The sequence below is a fragment of the Capricornis sumatraensis genome, chromosome 16 (genome assembly GCF_032405125.1).
Source record: "Capricornis sumatraensis isolate serow.1 chromosome 16, serow.2, whole genome shotgun sequence".
Taxonomy (NCBI): Eukaryota; Metazoa; Chordata; class Mammalia; order Artiodactyla; family Bovidae; genus Capricornis; species Capricornis sumatraensis.
In genome coordinates, this window is record NC_091084.1 from 48,912,664 (window position 1) to 48,932,024 (window position 19,361).

The following is a 19,361-nucleotide window of genomic DNA, read 5'->3' on the forward strand; positions in this document are numbered from 1 at the left end:
TTACACTGAAAAGACAATTATTTCACAGTGTTTGTCTTTTAAGACTAACACATATAGACAAACATATCTAGTTTAAAGATTTTTGTTTTAACTCTGCAGAAGTTAAACATAGTAGCTATTTAATTCATATTTCTTGTTAAGTGGGACTTTCAGAAGCACTGAATCATCATAATAAGAGACAGACATAGCAAAAGTTTGAAATAGAGAGTTATGGGGACAAAAAATGCACCAGGAATGGAGAAAATATGATTTTCTTTTTGCCTCTTCCCTCTCCAAGCCATTGATGACAAACCTGAGTAATTCCAGCTGGAGGCCGATCCAGCCATCCTTCTTCCTGATCGGCATCCCAGGTTTAGAGGAAAGCCAGCACTGGATAGCACTGCCGCTGTGTGTCCTTTACCTCCTTGCCCTGCTGGGCAATGTCACCATCCTCTTCACCATCTGGACTGACCCATCCTTGCAGCAGCCTATGTACCTCTTTCTGGCCATGCTCTCTGGCATTGACCTGGTCCTGGCCTCCTCCACTGCACCCAAAACCCTTGCGGTGCTCCTGGTTCACGCCCATGAGATCGGGTACACCGCCTGTCTGGTCCAGATGTTCTTCATCCACGCCTTCTCTTCCATGGAGTCGGGGGTACTTGTGGCCATGGCTCTGGATCGCTACGTAGCCATCTGTCACCCTCTGCACCATTCTACCATCCTGCATCCCAGGGTCATAGGGCGCATGGGGATGGCGGTGCTGGTGCGGGGGATGCTCCTCCTCCTGCCCTTCCCCATCTTGTTGAGGAGACTTGTCTTCTGCCAGGCCACCGTCATAGGCCATGCCTACTGTGAGCACATGGCCGTGGTAAAACTCGCCTGCTCAGAGAGCACAGTGAACCGAGCCTATGGGCTGGCAGTGGCGCTGCTTGTGGTTGGTCTAGATGTCCTGGCCATTGGGGTTTCCTATGCCCTCATCCTGCGGGCAGTGCTGAAGGTACCAGGGGGTGAGGCCCGACTTAAGGCCTTTAGCACATGTGGATCTCACATTTGTGTCATCCTGGTCTTCTACGTGCCTGGAATGTTCTCCTTCCTCACTCACCGCTTTGGCCAGCAGGTGCCCCATCACGTCCATGTTCTTCTGGCCACACTCTACCTCCTGGTGCCACCTGCACTCAATCCTCTGGTCTATGGGGTGAAGACTCAGCAGATTCGCCAGCGAGTACTCAGGGTGTTTGACATAAAAGGACAGAGCTGAACACACCCCAATCATTTTCTTCAGAGGTTCTTTCCAGCCATGCTGCCGGGAGCCCATGGTTGGTGTTGGCCAAATGGATAGAGTCCACTGCTATTGCGAGAAGTCCTTCTGGTTGTAAAAGTCTCATGGCAAAGAACATCATGAACACTTGGCTCCACAGCTGATTGGAGTGTGCCTGGAGAGCTAAACTTGTAAAGATTTCTCCCATTCTTTCTTTCATGATCCTGACATTTCTCTACACCTGGTGATGCAGGGATCTGAGGATAGCAGAAATAGATGATAGCTCTGGATATGCCATTATTCTTATCTCTGTCTAATGACTGATTGTACAACACATCTGGAGTGGGTATGGGCAGTTCTAATGTTTGCTTAGGTTTAGTGCTGAGTGTCATCAAAGCTGGTAAGTGTTGTGAGCTTCAGGCCACTGGGTTCCTATGTAGTGAGTCTTTCTTAAAGCATTTGAGACAGCCACAATGTGAGAGAATAACTTTTACTGCAACATGAAAGTGAAAGTGAAGTCGCTCCGTCGTGTCTGACTCTTTGTGACCCCGTGGACTGTAGCCCACCGTCCTCCGTCCATGGGATTCTCCAGGCAAGAATGCTGGAGTGGGTTGCCATTTCCTTCTCCAGGGGAATCTTCCCGACCCAGGAATCGAACCCTGGTCTCCTGCATTGTAGGCAAACGCTTTAACCTCTGGTGCTATTTATTTAAAATAAACTTAAGTGGGGCAGGTAACATAATAGGTTCTGAAAGTAATGTGATATGATCTCTATTTTAAATCAAAAAGCACGTGTAGTGATTTCTTTTTTTAAAAAGGTTTATTTGTGTTTTAAATTTATTGTGTTTTAATTTACCTATAATTTTACTTAAGATAAAAAGGGAAGAAATATTGAACATATTTGTGTTTTATAAGTACTAATTTAACAAAGCAAAAGTAGCTATCTATTTATTAGTGTCTCATAACCGTAGCATGTGCTAGAGTTTGGTGTTGATAAATAGCTTTATTAGTAAATGTAGAAGCAGTTATGCTACTTAAACTGTTTCTGGAATGTGGATACCTAGTGATGTCAATTAGACCTCCTACCATCTCTGCTAACAGGAGCTTGGTAAAAGCTTACAAGAGGACTGTCACAATTGCTTTGTTTTCTGTTTGTCATATGTTGCCCTTAATATTGAACTTAACTATTTTGCGTCCCTAAAAAGTGTCAATTGTTTTAGTCCTAGAAGATATCCAGTCAATGCTACCTTGAGTATTAGAGAAAAGATGATAGCTTTGCATATGTCATCTTTCCTGCCTTCACCTAATAACTGACTTTTTAAGACCATCTGGGTTAAGGGTGGAAAGTCCTAACTTTTGGCAGATTTTAGTTTCAGAGTGTCTTCAAGTCCTATACGTAAGTGGTGTGAGTTCTAGGTCATTGTGTTCCTGGGTGGCAGCAGAGTTTCTCTCAAAGCAGTGTGAGAAGACAACTTTTGTTGCAATATGAATGTTATTTATTTATTTAAAATAAATTTAAGATGGGAAGGCACTATAGTAGGTCCATAGAGTAATAAAATCTCTATTTCCAAGGAAATATCTCTCTATTTATGAGCATATGTGTATGTGTGTGTGTATAGTGAATTTATTTTTAAAATATCTGTTTGTATTTTAACTTATCCACAATTTTGTCTAGGATAAAAAGGGAATAAAACCAAGTATTGGATATATATTTATGTGTTTTATGTCTTAATTTAACAAAGCAAAGCAAATATGTAATTATCAGTATCTGACAAGCATATAATGTATTAGTGTCTGGTGTTAGTAAACATAGGTTTATTAATACATGTATAAATAATTATGCCACTTGAAAGAACGGGTCTTTCTGAAAGGTGGATATGGAGTGATGTTCATAAGCCCTCCATCCACTTCTGCTAATAAGAACTTTGTCAAAACTTACAAAAGGTTTGTCATGGTTGGTGTATTGTACTCTGTTTGTTGGATGGTGCCTGAGATCAGACTTAATTATTTTGTATTCCTAAACAGTAACACATTTTTTTTCAGTCCTGGAAAAAATCAGGTCACTGCTACTTAGAGGTAAGATGCCCTAGTGATGAGAGTTTCCTATCAGGGTAGAAAAGGTGGAGTAAATGGTTAGTGTTTCTAGTTGTCCTCTCTCTCTTTTTTGGGGAAAATTTTACTCCTAATAAATAGTCTTCAGTTATAGAGCTGAGTATGAAGTCTTAATTTGGTTGGCACACGTGGGCGAGTTAGGGAGGACTGCTTTGGGCTCTTATGCAGGAGGAATGACACAGTCTCATCACCTTGGTTCTAGGTCTAGGACTTAAAACTCTGGTAAGTTGTCCAGGGGAAGTCCAGGCTATGATGTATCACACCCATTGGGCAACTGCTTTAATAATAAGTACCACACTCATTTGGAAACAAAGTAAGAGATACTTAGTTTGAGTAGATTATACAAGGAGAAATTTTCTCCCCATCCCACACCGCTAGGCCATCACAGAGTGTTGGCTTTGGGGTTCCCCGCGTGGTATATTGAACTCCCACTGGCTATCGATTTTACATGTGGTAATGTTTATGTTTCAATGCTATTCTCTCATCATCCTACCCTCTCCTTTTGCATTTAACTTTCTTATCTTCTCTGCTGATTTAGATTCCTTTACTTTTCTACCATCTCAAAGATGCATTAAACAGGATACCAAAATATTATTACTTATATCTATTTTTTCACTTTTTGGCTCTAGTGAATTAAATTTTTTTGGAATGGATTCATTTTCATGCTTATTTAGCATTGACCTTTCTTTTCTTGCTAGTTTTCCACAAAACTTTGTATTCTTACCCTTATCTGTCTGTTCATTGATGAAAATTAACTGGTTTGGATAGGTGGTGTGAGTTTCCTCAGAGGCTGTGGATGTCACAGTCCCTGTGCCCTGATGGTAGGACTCTGTAGGTCATTTGCTCACAGGCAGAATTCCCTTTAGGCTGTCAAGAGAAAGATTAAAAAGTGCACTGAGTTTCTTCTTTTGCTGAAGTAGAGAAGTTTTATGTCTGAAGCCAGTGATGCTATAGTGTATTTTGCTGATTAGTGGACTGCTTTTCCATGCTTTTTCTCTATTTCTAACCTTGAGTACTGACACTGTCTCAGAATTTATCCTGATGCTCTTCATTCAGTCCCACAGAAATGACAGGATTTGGAGATAGAGCAGCATCCTCTTTATTTATAGAGGGAGCTGGTTTCCTTGTCGCTTTGTGTGCACAGGATACTAAACATATTCATCTGCTCTATGCAGTTCAATATGAGAATAATTTCCTCATCAGTCCACCAAAGACTTGTCTTCCATTTCTATTATCATTTCTATTTATTCTAAGTCTACAGTGTTCACTGGAGCTCTTAATAAGAATACTTCCCATCTTCACACCAAGCTTTAGTTTTTCCAACTCCTTTTTCTCTAACTCATAATTCTACCCTCCATACATACATTGGTTTGCAGGGTTTTTCATTCTGGCTTTACTATAAATTCAATCCAATCTGACTTTTGAATTCCAGAAATATCTGAAAGTATTTGAAATGGTTCTGTTACACTTCCCCATATCCTAATACTCTTACTGAATTATTTTTGTGTTTCTTTACTCATATTTAAAATTATATTACAAATCTATAGTTATCAAAACAATATGGTATTGTCATAAAAACAGACCATATATCAATAGAACAGAACAGAGATCTCAGAAGTAAACTTATGCATGGTGGTCAGTTAATTTACAACAAAGGAACTGAGAATAAGCAATGGAAAAAGAATAGTCTTTTTAACATATAATGTTGGAAAAACTGGATGACCACATGCAGAAGAATGGAATTGGATCCCTATTTTACACAGCACACAAAAATCAACTCAAATGGTCTGCAGGCCTGAAACCACAAAAATCCAAAAGAAAACACAGGGGGTAAACTCCTCAACATCATTATCGGCAATAATTTTTGGATTTGACATCAAATGCAAAGTCAACAAAGGTCAAAATAAACAAGTAGGACTACATCAAACTAAAAAGCTTCTGCAAAACAAAGGAAATCAGAAACTAAATGAAAAGGCAACCTATAGAACCAGGGAAAATATTTTCAAAATGTATGTCTTATAAGGTTCATATCCAATTGCATAAAAACCTCTACAACTCAATAGCAAAACAAAACAAAAACAAAAAACAAACCAGTTGATTAAAAATAGGAAAGGAATTGAATAGATATTTTCCCAAAGAAGACATGCAAATGTCTAACAGTTACCTGAGAAGATATTCAATTTCATTAAGTATCAGGGAAATGCAAATTGAAACCATTACGAAGTATCACTTTATACTTGCTGAAATCTATCATCAAGAAGACAAGAGATAGCAAGTGCTGAGGAGGACATGGAGAAGAGGAAACCCTGTGTGCTGTGAGTAATGTAAATTGGTGCAGCCGCTATGGGAAGCATTACGGAGGTTCCTCAAAATGTTAAAACTAGAGCTACATACAATCCAGCAACCCCACTTCTGGCTATAACTAAAGGGAATGAAATCTCTGTCTTAACTAGATATCTGCACAGCTATGTTCATTGCAGCATGATTTACAATATCCATGAAGCAACCTAAGCATTCCTTGACAGAATAGATAATGAAAATGTGGTATATATACTATATATATCTAATATTTAGCTGTGAAAAGAAGAAAATCCAACCTTTTGTAACTCCAAGAATGGAACTTGAGAGCATTATGCTGAATAAAATAAGTCAGTCAGAGAAGGATATACTGTATGTTCTTACTTGCATGTAGAATCTTAAAAGCTGAACTCATAGACACAGAGAAAGAGTTGTTGGTTGATAGAGAATGGGGGTGGGGGAAATAGGCAAAGTTGGTCCAAAGGTAGAAATTTCTGGATAAAGACAAATAAGTCTGGAGATGCAAATAGAAAAAGGTAACTGAGAGAAAAAGAGAGGAAGTGCATAACGTTGTCAATTCAAGACCTTCAATCAGAATTATTATAATTTTAATTAAAGTCCATGATATTCTTTTGTTGTCTATATCTTCCATGCTATGCTTGACTCCAAGAAGACAAGAGTCTTTTATATTTCTTTATGTCTCAATACCAAGTGTCTGACTTACTCCTCAACACAACAAATGTCCTCAATAATTATTTGTAATATTAGATTCAATTAATGCTCAAACTTGATACCTCTGCAATGAATACTTTGTTTTTCCTTTTACTAACTTTTATTGTGATTTTCTGTTTAGGACTGGGAAGACAGATCTCCCATCCTAGAATCAGATGCTCTCACTTGACAGAGACAGGGTGCCTCTTGAGAGAAAGAAGCTCTAAGGTGCTATTGGAAGTTAAAAGTGCAAATTTATTACTCCTTAGTAGTTTAGTTTAGTTGCTAAGTCATGTCTGACTCTCGCAACCCCATGGACTGTAGCCCACCAGGCTCCTATGTCCATGGGATTTTCCAGGCAAGAATACTGGAGTGGATTTCCATTTCCTTCTCCAGGGGATTTTCCCAATCCAGGAATTGCACCGGGTCTCCTGCATTACAGGCAAATTCTTTACCGACTGAGCTATGATGGAAGACCAAAGAAATTCTAGCAGTAGAGAAGTACCACAAAGAATAAAAGAAGAATTAAAGTAACAATAGTTGATGGCTCAGGGGTAAGGAATCCACCTGCACTGTAGGAGACTAAGGAGATGTGAGTTTGATCCCTGGGTCAAGAAGATCCCCTGGAGGGGGACATGACAACTTACTCTTGTATTTTTGCTGAAAAATCCCATGGACATAGGAGCCTGGTGGGCTATAGTTCAAAGGGTTGCAAAGAGTCAGACATGATTGAAAATAATACATTTCATGTGCATATCTGTCTGGTAAGTCATGACTGGAAGATGCATGTGGGAGCAGAGAACAAAGAGGAGGCCATCAACTTCATTCCCTTAATTTTGGAAATTAGGATCTTTTCTTATTCCCTGCCCCATCCTGGGCCTAGGGACATTTAATGTGAAAATTGGCTCCAAGAAAAATACTTCATCATCTGCAAGAAGATTTGCAGGGTTCCCATTAAAGGATGGAGTCCTAGCAGAATGTATTAATAAAAAGCAAAAGTAAACAATAAGTGGCTCCCAGATTTCCCTTGGGGAAGCAGGTCACAGGCTCTTCTATAGGTGAGTTTATGATATTTGAATATGCTCAAGGAGAGGCCACTGCTGTCCTTACAGATGCCCCAGGCAGGTGGTGAAACAGAACTTGGAACATATTTCCTACTCTTGAGATACAAGAACCCCATCCACTGTTTGCAACAGTCTCTGTCCAGTTGTACTAGTGATCCTACTTCCCATATGGAAAAGCAAGACAAGAAGTGGAGAGAGGGGAAGACAGAGCAAAAGTATTCACTCTTATTATTTCCAAAAAAAGCCTTCTTCCATGAAAGTGGAAGTTGAGGAAATAAGGTTCTTCCTTGATAGGCAGCAGCGGGTGTCTTTCACTTTCTTTGAAAGAGGATGATAACGTTACAGGAAGGTTGGAATACGTGGTGAGGGACAGGGTACATTTTTGTACTGGGTCATAAATTATGTCTCAATAAATTTCAAAAGAAAAAAACTAACACAATTAAATTGGAAAACAATAAGATCTTACGATAAGTCCAAAACACTTGCAAATTAAAACACATCTAAATAATCCATGGCTCAGATAAGACATCAGAGAGGATGTTAGAAATTATTTCCAACTAATTGATAATGACACATAGTAAAAGTTATGGAGTGTAGTTATAGAGAAATTAGAGGGAAAATTATAGTTTCAAATATTTATATTAGGAAAGAAGATTTAATATCAATTATCTAAGTTGACAACTTAAAAATTTAGAAAAAAAATAAGCCCAAGGTAAACAGGAGTAAGAAATCAGTAGATAAGACCCGAATCAATAATACTTAGAGCAGAAACAATAGGAAAAAATCAATAAATCAAAAGAACAAAGTTGATTCTTTGTAAAGATTAATAATGTTAATAAAGCCTTGGTAAGATTTATCAAAGAGAAAGAGAGAAGCACAAAGGATCGATATAATGATTGAAAAAGTTATTACACAGGCCATACTAAAGAGTAGAAGGATAATAAAGGAACAACATAAATAATTTTAAGCTGACAAAATCAATAATTTACCTATGAGATTGTAGGATACACAAATTATGTGAATTCCAGCCCCTAAACATCATAAGTGCAGACTTGTGATTAAGAATTCTCAAGGTATAGTCTTTCCTTTTGCAAAGAAATTCTACCCTTCTCTTCCTTCTTTCTTTTTCTGTTTGGTGAAGGGAAAATCAAAATCACACAATGAATCTGATTTTTATCACAAACCACCAAGAGATAGTCAATTATGTCTGTCACTGAAATAATTACCCACTCAGAGAAGTGGTTCAAAATACACTGAAGAAGGAGGAAGGAGTCAGATTACATATGACCTTGAATTAATTAATTAGGAAAAAATATGTTGATTCTGTTACACTCCAAATATTGTGTGAAACACATTAGTGAGATACAAAATCAGTGTGGATCTAATGCTCAACGAAAGTAACTGTCTAGTTTATGTGTAGTCTTGAGTAGTACATGTTATGAGAACTGGTTTTATTTTATGAACAATGGGAGAGTTCTGATACCATAAAGTAATGTAAATACTGTAATGGGATCTTGATGAGGGCAGAGACCTTAACTATTTTATTCATCTTTTTATTCCTGTGACTATTCTACTACTTGAAAAATGGTTGATAATAATACATGAACACATATTGAATGACTGAGGTTTACATAGGATAAATTAGCTGCCCCAATTCAGGCAGATATCAAACAGCAGAGTTGAATTCAGGATAATATAAAAAAGCAGAAAAGGGTATAGTGTCATTAAGAAATTTTGGAACATTTCAACATAACATTTCAGAATGCTGAAAGTGGCATAAAGTAATATTTAAGAGGATGATCTGTGGAATCAAACAGATAGATATAGATTTGAACTTCAAGTTAGTTTCAAGTCCTGTTTCCCACCTTTTAACTACCACCTAGTAAACACAAGGTAAGATGAAGTTTCCTGGGAGATCCAGTTTATTACCAGCTGTAGGGCCCCAGTATCCTAAACTACCACTGTTCCCAGCTGGCTTGGAGGAGGGGATAGAACAGTGTGAAGAACTGACAGCAGGCCATAAAACCCTCTACACTTTTCCAGCAGAGCCGAGGAAGCAGTTCCAATCTGGTTACTGGATGCAGGCCAATTGACGTTTTAATTGGGAGCTAATCTCTTACATCATCTGTGAGTTTCAGGGCTAAGGGAGGGAAGCAAGTCTGTGTTGGACCTGCAACAGCTGGGTCATCGAAAGACAGAATGGTAGACATTCTCATTCTAATAATGGCTCCCTTGATAACAGAAGAGAAAGGCTGGTGGTACTGGATGGATGAAATTCAGAAATTCTAGGTTCCTTTCAAAAGAGACTGATCTTGTATAGTCTCAGCAATCCCATATCATTAAATACAAGGGATCCTATGGCTGGGAATTTCATTCAAGTATGTGACTAAAATCCACTTGGCTTGCCCAGAAAAACAGTCAAAGGGAGTTTAGAAAAAGAAAGGATGGGAGATTGTTTGGAGTTTAGCATGGCATTGGGCACCAAGCCCATGAGTTCAGTGAGGAAGCTGGTGAGATTTGATTATTGCCTTCATCCAACATGTTCCAGCAGAGTAGTGTTAACAAAAAACTCTCCTCTAATTATTATACAGGATTCACATTCAACAGAAATAGATTTCTCTGTAATTTTTCTCCTTAGGGGTCTTAGTTTTTCTCTTCCTCTTAAAAGTAAATGGCATGTTTACATCACACAAAATATCTTCACTTTCCTAAATTGTCCCTCATTATGAGTTCTCAGGTCCCTTTTATCCTGGAAATCTTCTTCTAGGTGGTAAATTTTTTAAAATGTCCCTTAAATCAAGGTGCTCTGAACTGCACATGGTATTCTAAACATGGTTGAACCAGAGCAAAGCATAGAATAATTATCATTTTTCCTCTGATTAGTGTCACTTCTTCAAGTAGAGAGTTAGTTTTTAATCATTCTTGTCACCTGAATATATAAAAACATCAACTTAAATTTGTTTCTATACTTCTACCTGACAGTACATCCAGGCATCTGATCCTTTTTTTCTCTGTGCTTATTCCTTCTTATCCCCTCCTTTATTACCCTTTACACTAAGTACACTCTTCTCAGTGAAATCCAGGTAGCAGAAGGATGACCTTAATTAAAATAGTTCTCTATGATGTAAGGAAGGAATGAGGACAGAGAAGTGGATGAATTAGAGACTAGATTTGCAAAGGGTATGTTACAGACTGGGTGATGCTTCCCAGATGGCGCTAATGGTAAAGAATCTGCCTGCCAGTGCAGGAGACATGAGACATGGGTTTGATCCCTGGGTCAGGAAGATCCCCTGGAGAAGGGAATGGCAACCCACTCCAGTATTCTTGCCTGGAGAATCCCTTAGACTGAGGAGACTGGTGGGCTACAGTCCATAGGGTTGCAAAGAGTTGGACAGTACTGAAGTGGCTTAGTACTCATGATCATAGAATGGAGAGCATTAATTTTTCCATCTCCAATTTACTTTGGTGTGTGACTAAAAAGTAAGAAAAAATAATTTTTTTTTATAAAAAGGAAATTTTTAATTTTTTGTAAAGCTGCAACTCAGTTACACCACAGTTAAGAGTAAAGCACATTTCTTTCCAGATTTTTGTTTTTTAAAAAATTTATTATTTTTTTTAAATTTTACTTTACAATACTGTATTGGTTTTGCCATACATTGACATGAATCCACCACGGGTGTACATGAGTTCCCAATCCTGAACCCCCCTCCCACCTCCCTTCTAACTACTATCTAATAAATTATGTCAGCAATACTCACTGAAAAGACCTACAGTTAAATATGATTTTCTGACATCTTTATAAAGTATAGATCAATCTGTAAGCTAGTGAGCATTTCTGGCCTATGGGATCCATAATTAGCCAATTTGCTTTGGTCACTGTCACTTGGGACATTTTTCTAGCTTTCCAGCATGTTTTAATGCAGTGATTCTTCTTATTTTCTTCTAAATCTTGTGGCTTATCTGTCTTATTGCCTTTCCATTTAACTTTAGCAATAATTTGCCAAGCTCTCCCACTATTAATATGTACCTTTAGAAAACTTTGCCTTTATTTGGGATTGTTCTTCTATATCTCATCAGTTTTCTGGATGAGTAAGTGCTAGAGAATATTTTGAGAGTTTTGTTTTTTATTGACCTAATTCCTATGCCTTACCATACATAAACCCAAGTAAAATATCCTCAGTTTAGGATTTACCTCATGACATCACCCAGCAACTACTCCTCTGCTCCAGTCTCCAAATTCCTCCTCATCTGCTTCCCTAACTACCAGAGCTGGCAGCACTGGCTGGCCTTACCCTTCAGCTTCCTCTTCCTCCTGGCCATGGGGGCCAACGCCACCCTCCTGATCACCATCTGGCTGGAGGCCTCTCTGCACGGGCCCATGTGCTACCTGCTCAGCCTCCTCTCCCTGCTGGACGTGGTGCTCTGTCTCACCGTCATCCCCAAGGTCCTGGCCATCTTCTGGTTTGACCTCAGGTCCATCAGCTTCTCTGCCTGCTTCCTCCAGATGTTCATCATGAACAGCTTCCTCCCCATGGAATTCCTGCACATTCATGGGCATGGCCTATGACCGCTATGTGGCCATCTGCCACCCACTATGGTACCCATCCATCATCTCTGGCCAATTTGTGGCCAAGGCTAGTGCTTTCATCATAGCTCGGAATGCTTTGCTGCTTTCACCTGTTCCTCTTCTCTCTGCCCGGCTCCGCTATTGTGGGAAAAATGTCATTGAGAACTGCATCTGTGCCAACCTGTCTGTGTCCAGACTCTCCTGTGACAGTATCACCATGAACAGAATCTATCAGCTTGTGGCCAGTTGGACTTTACTAGGCTCAGATTTCATCCTCATTTTCATCTCCTATATCTTCATCTTAAGAGCTGTGTTCAAGCTCAAGACCGAGGGGGCTGCTGTCAAGGCTCTGAGCACGTGTGGCTCCCACTTCATCCTCATTCTCTTCTTCAGCACCATCCTTCTGGTTGTGGTGTTGACAAATGTGGCCAGAAAGAGGGTCCCCATGGACATCCTGATCCTGCTCAATATCCTTCATCACCTCATACCCCTGCCTTGAACCCTATTGACCAAAGAGTTAAAGCAGGGGTTTCAGAGGTTGTTGCAGAGGGGATTTTAAACACACAGAAGAAGGCCTTCTGTGGAAACACCTCTTACTATTTCCTCTGTTTCTATTTCAGAACTTGTGATTCCAGAAAGCAAAGTAATGCTTGAAAGTGAACATTTCCTACCCAGTTTCTGTCCTTCTGGTATCAAAATTCATTTGCATAGAGTGGGTAAAACTAATATTCTTAGGTACCTAACTTTGTATCTAAATATTATATATTTAAATAATCTCACCTTCATAACAATACTGCAGGACAGGGATTACTATTCCACTTTATGTATCAGAAAACAATAACTTATGGAAAAATATTGACAAAGGTCACATCTGGTGAGTGGTAAAGCATCAATACAAGTGCAGGTCTCTGACTCCAGAGCCTTCCAAGACACAGTGTTCTTTCCTCAGATACAAATGAAGCTCTAGTTCTGCTCTTCAGGCCATATCTCTGGGATGTTTTTGTGAACCTGCAGCTAAGAAGTATATTCTGTCTAGATCCTCTCCCTTGAGAATCAGGAAGAGCTAAGGAGAGGCACAGAGCTCAGAGAGATCATCATCTTTATCTCATCATGACTGTTCCAACTTCTGTTACAAAAGGATAATATTCATAATGGTACTGCTTATGCCCAACAGAATCCTCATATGCTTTATGGAAACTCTTTATGGAAAGGCTGGATACTGAGGACCCAAGTGCAGGTAGAAGTGGGGAATGAGAAGACCAGTAATGTGGGAAATGGACAAACTGAGTGTGGTGGTTTATGGGGGCATTCTGTTTACTTAAAACCATGTGCCATCTGGTCTGGAGCTGCACTCAAGAGGAGAGTATGGTATATGGTTAAATTTCTGGATATCACAATCTAGTGAAAATGGGTGAGAAAACATAATATATTATTGTAGTTGGTAGGCAGAGAAGTCATTATTTACATTGGTAGTAGGGAACGTAGGGTTTGGGCTTATCCTATAGGTTTTCCTAAAGGTCAGATATAATTCTCATTTGCAAAATTCCATAGAATGAAAGCAAGGCCACCCTATTAAGAGGTCCTCAAACACTGGTTCCAGTGAATAGATTCCAAAATTATTAAAGGCCTTTGAAATGTAGATAGTACTAGTACATTGCTTTCAACTAATATGATCTTTGTTTTTGAATTGTCTCTTGACTAGTAAACTACAAATACCGAATTAGAAGGTGTATACTCAATGGTGTTAGAGTATTAGAAAAAACCAAACTGGTGAAAGCTGGAGAGCTGGGGGTGGGGGGAGTGTGGAGCACTGCTTGATTTTTTTTTTTGCAAAAAGCATGAAAACATGGTTAGAAAGTACTTCAGAGGAATTTCCTGAAAGAGTGAGCAGAACTTGATTAGCAATTGGGTATGTGAGAAGGAGAGAAAAATGACTGTATTTCATGCTGACACTTCTGTGGATTTTATTATCTCTAACCTTGGTTGTTCAAGGAATATTGGCCTAAAGTTATCTTTTTATGAGTGAAGACAGAGACTGGTTCCCCAGAGTCACACACGGTTGACCTGGAGGCCTGGTCATGCAGTTGTCTTTACTTAGCCCTTTGACTCCATGAATAAAAGATTTATAGTTACATGCTTTTTCCTGAGACACTCATATTAATTCTGAGTACACATACTATTGTCCGTATACCCAGGGAAGAAAATGTTCATAGATTTTCCACTTAAAAATGAATCTAAGTGCCATCCTTAAACTTAAAGGTCCTGAATTAGTCATGTCTCACTTAATTTCACATTTTTACAATGCCACTGCCCTTCCTCCAGTCCTAAAATCTATTTTCTTCAAATTTTCTGGCTGTATTTTATAGCTCCCAAATCACTATAACTTCAGGTTCCCCCAGAAGCACCTTTTATTGTGGTGCATACTTCCCTTAAGATACTAAGTCTTCAGATGTAAAACGTGTCTCCTCTGGCTGTGGGGAGGGTAGAGGGCTTATGCAGTCATAAATCCAAATCCATACCTCCCTGAACCCAGGGAGGTATCAGAAGTGGGATGGTGCTTTCATCTGCTTGTTCAGTATGATTATACGTAGTTAAGAGGGACTTTAGCTTGTAAATATGGAACAAACAAAGTCAAGATTTATCCTCTCGCTTGAAACAACAACAAAATTGGACAAAAATATATGAAACAATGGTTCTGAAGGCATTGGACACTAGGCAATGGAGGATAGGAAGTAAATGAGCTAGGTCCCTTTTACTGGAGAAAGATTGTTGCAGCATTCTGAGGAGGAATTCCAGACTATGTCAAAGGGAGGGTGAACTAAAATGTAGCCTGACAGTCTTCCTGTGTTGAGGACATGGGGGTCAGGGGATCCTAAGGCAGCTAAGAATCCACAGGGCAGAGTACTGGAGAAAAGAGAACCGCCCAGAAGGAGAACTCCAAAATCTACAGAGGGGCTCCCTTAAAGTATTCAACAGAGTACTGATCAACGAATTCTTGTGTGGAAACTATTCAAAAATATCTGAGAAAACAAAAGCAAGAACTCACACAACCACTCCAAAGGGAGATTGGGATGGCCTTTCAGAGTTTTCTGGGTCTTTCCTGATGGCTCGGATGGTAAAGAATCTGACTGCAATACAGGAGACATAGGTTCGATCCCTGGGTCAGGAAGATACCCTGGAGAAGGGAATGGCAACCCACTCTAGTATTCTGCCTGGAGAATTCTGTAGACAGAGGATCCTGGAGGGCTACAGTCCATGGGGTCACAAAAAGTCGGGCACCACTGAGCAACTTTCACCTTCACCTTCAGAGTTTTCTAAACTGAAGTTTGTGTGCCAGGCCTTTTTCTTCTCTCATCAACTGTTCATTGGATGGAGGTTGCCCCAAGGAGGGAGCATAACATTGAAGGAGGCAGCCCCTTTTACCAAGGGCAATGTACCAAAAGGAACACAGCTGAATGCCCTTATCATTGTTACAGTTCAATGTAAAAGACGAAGTCCTAACCCACAAAATACATCAAAGAAGAAAAAGGGATTTTAAGGATCAGAATAAAAATGATTAAATTAACATGATTGTTATATTTTTATATGGTATAATAATTTAAAACAATGAACAATTTTTACAATTAGTTGTATATTCAGTAAGATGTTCAAAGATAAGATAAACTTGAAAAAATTAGTAGCTTTCTTTTCTCCTTTTTTTAAAAACAATTTTGGCTGCACTGGGTCTTTATTGCTGAGCACGGGCTTCTCTAGTTGTGGTGCATGGGCTTAGTTGATCTAGGTATGTGGGATCTTAGTTCTATGACAGGGGATCAAGCCTGTCCCTACATTGGAAGAGGGATTCTTTACCACTGGACCACCAGGGAAGTCCTTCAGTAGTTTTCTTTATACCAGCAAAAATTATCCAAAAATATTAGAACTAAACATGCCACTTACCACAGGAGGAACTTAATAAGATGTAGAAATTGGCATCATAAAAATACACAAGACCTTTAAGGACATAATTTAAAAGTTATGCTAAGCTATTTAAGTGAAACTTCCACTTTACTTTTACAACTTAAAAGTAGAGAAAACAATGCACATGGAAAATAACATATGAACATTTTAAAGATGACAGTTCTTACCAAATTAATTGATAAATTCAATGCAATTTCAAGAAACACTCCAGCAAGATTTTCAGAGGCATCTTTGTTACAGTTTTTCTTAAATGTATATGGAAGGTGAAAGTCTCACTAAATGGAAGAGAGTTTTTAAAAGCACTCATGTTAACACATATATGTGAAATCTATTTAGAAAAATGGAACCTATTTTGCAAGGCAGAAATAGAGATGCAAGACATAAAGAATAGGTCTGTGGACACAGTGGGAGGGTAAGGAGACGGTGAGATGAATTGAGAGAGTATCACTGATATAAATATACTGCTGCTGGTGCTGCTGCTGCTAAGTTGCTTCAGTCGTGTCCGACTCTGTGCGACCCCATAAACGGCAGCCCACCAGGCTCCCCCGTCCCTGGGATTCTCCAGGCAAGAACACTGGAGTGAGTTGCCATTTCCTTCTCCAATGCATGAAAGTGAAAAGCGAAAGTGAAGTCAGTCGGTAAGTCGGTAAGTCGTGTCTGACTTTTAGCGATTCCATGGACTGCAGCCTACCAGGCTCCTCCATCCATGGGATTTTCCAGGCAAGAGTACTGGAGTGGGGTGCCATTGCCTTCTCTGATAAATATACTACCATGTGTAAAATAGATAGCTGTATAGAACAGGGAGCTCAGTTTGGGGCTCTGTGATGACCTAGGGGGTGGGATGGTGGGGGTGTTAGAGAGGCTCAAGAGGGAGGGGAAATATGTATACATATAGCTGACTCATTTTGCTGTACAGCAGAGACTAACACAACATTGTGAAGCAATTATCCTCCAATTAAAAAAGATTCAAGTTGCACCTTAGATTAGATAATAAAGCATACTACAAACTCATGATTTATAAAATGGTTTTGCCTAGCTAGTGTAAAAGCATGGGATATAAGTGATATGATAAAAATGACATATATACATCATAATATCATATATACATATATAAGATCTTCAGTTCAGTTCATTTCAGTCGCTCAGTCGTGTCCAGCTCTTTGTGACTCCATGGACTGCAGCACATCAGGCCTCCCTGTCCATTATCAACTCCTGGAGCTTGCTCAAACTCAGGTCCATCGAGCTGGTGATGCCATCCAACCATTTCATCCTCTGTCATCCCCTTCTCCTCTCGCCTTCAATCTTTCCTAGCATCCGGGGCTTTTGCAAAAAGTTAGTTCTTTGGATTAGGTGGCCAGAGTATCGGAGTTTCAACTTTACCCTCAGTCCTTCCTATTGATTTCTTTAGGATTTACTGGTTTGATCTTCTTGCTATTCAAGGGACTCTCAAGAGTCTTCTTCAACACCACAGTTCAAAAACATCAGTTCTTCAGTGTTCCGCTTTCTCTACACTGCAAATCTCACATCCATACATGACTACTGGAAAAATCATAGCTTTGATTAGATGGACCTTGGTAGGCAAAGTAATGTCTCTGCTTTTCAGTATGCTGCCTAGGTTGGTCATAGCTTTTTTTCCAAGGAGCAAGCATCATTTATAAAAAATTTCATGGCTGCAGTCATCATCTGCAGTGATTTTGGAGCCCAATAAAATAAAGTCTCTGAGTGTCTCCATATCTATTTGCCATGAAGTGAAGGGACCAGATACCATGATCTTTGTTTTTTAAATGTTGAGTTTTAAGCCAGCTTTTTCATTCTCCTTTCACTTTCATTAACAGGCTTCTCTGTTCCTCTTCGCTTTCTGTCATAAGGGTGGTGTCATCTGTGTATCTGAGGTTATTGATATTTCTCCTGGCAATCTTGATTCCAGCTAGTGCTTCATCCAGCCTGGCATTTTGCGTGATGTACTCCACATGTAAGTTAAATAAGCAGGGTGACAATATATATCCTTTCCTGATTTGGAACCAGTCTGTTGTTGCATGTCCAGTTCTAACTGTTGTTTCTTGACCTGCATACAGATTTCTCAGGAGGCAGTTAAGGTGGTCTGGTATTCCCATCTCTTTCAGAATTTTCCATAGTTTATTGTGATCCACACAGTCAAAGGCTTTGGCGTAGTCAATAACGAAGTAGATGTTTTTCTGGAACTCTCTTGCTTTTTCTATGATCCAATGGATGTTGACAATTTGATTTCTGGTTCTTCTGCCTTTTCTAAATCCAGCTTGAATATCTGGAAGTTCTCAGTTCACGTACAGTTGAAGCCTGGCTTGGAGAATTTTGAGCGTTACTTTGCTAGTGTGTGAGATGAGTGCAATTGTGCAGTAGTTTGAACATTCTTTGGCATCACCTTTCTTTGGGATTAAAATGAAAACTGACCTTTTCTAGTCCTGTGGCCACTGCTGAGTATTGCAAATTTGAGTACAGCACTTTTGCAGCGTCTTTTAGGATTTGAAATAGCTCAGCTGGAATTCCATCACCTCCACTAGCTTTGTTCATGGTAATACTTCCTAAGGGCCACTTGAGTTCGCATTCCAGGATGTCTGGCTCTAGGTGAGTGATCACATCATTGTGGTTATCTGGGTCATGAAGATCTTTTTTGTATAGTTCTTCTGTGTATTCTTGCTCTATTTTGTGTATTCATTATAGAGGTGGCAAGAATATATATATATGTATGTATGTATGTATATATATGGGCTATATATATAAGATCTTATATATAAGATATTTTATATTTTATGTATAAGGTATCATATGTAAGAATATTTATATGTAAGATCTTAACATACACATAAAAATAGATGAAAAACACACAACTGATTGTTTATATCAGTTATTTCTAATGGTTTCTAAGATTTTACTGGATGACTTTAAATGATGTAGAATATCATAATTTGAATGCTAGAATGTCAATGTATTATTTTGTAATGTAGGAAAAGTGAAAAGTTATTATTGATTGGACTATATTGTTCAGAGTGAGAATTTGAATGATTAATGTTGGATTGGTGGGAAAAACACATCAGTGTTTATAAGTAGAAAACAAATGTGAGAAGTCAGTGAATTCAGGGACCTATTTAAAGGTCATCAGTTAGGAACTCATGGGAACCAGTAAAAAGGAAGAGAAGACTGGGAACTACAAAGCAGCTCTTTCACTGTTTAGGGCTTGGCTACAGTACCCCTTTGGAAATTTTAGTTTGGCCATCAGTTGGTTCCGGCGCTCTCTATGCACAGCCCTATTGTGTTCCAGGTGCACACCTCGCAGCACAAGAGTAGAGCTGTGCTAAGTTCCTGGCAGAAACTGCTCCTTCCCTGCTTGCCCTGAGTTGTTATCAACTCTCCTTATTATTATCTATTATCCATGCACT

At 39.2% G+C, this 19,361-nt stretch overlaps 1 protein-coding gene and 1 pseudogene across 1 annotated transcript; both read left to right on the forward strand.

Annotated features, from left to right (window-relative positions):
* The first annotated feature begins 274 nt into the window (after positions 1-274).
* On the forward strand, positions 275-1,237 carry LOC138092137 (olfactory receptor 52L1). The gene has a single exon (XM_068987999.1). It carries the CDS (start codon positions 284-286, stop codon positions 1,235-1,237), a length of 954 nt encoding a protein of 317 aa, XP_068844100.1. The 5' UTR covers positions 275-283.
* A 10,379-nt stretch (positions 1,238-11,616) lies between these two features.
* On the forward strand, positions 11,617-12,547 carry LOC138092800 (olfactory receptor 56A1-like; annotated as a pseudogene).
* The last annotated feature ends 6,814 nt before the right edge of the window (positions 12,548-19,361 follow it).

What these genes read in the sequence shown, in the direction of transcription:
- LOC138092137 (XM_068987999.1), top strand. Translation starts at nt 284, where the DNA reads ATGACAAACCTGAGTAATTCCAGCTGGAGGCCGATCCAGCCATCCTTC.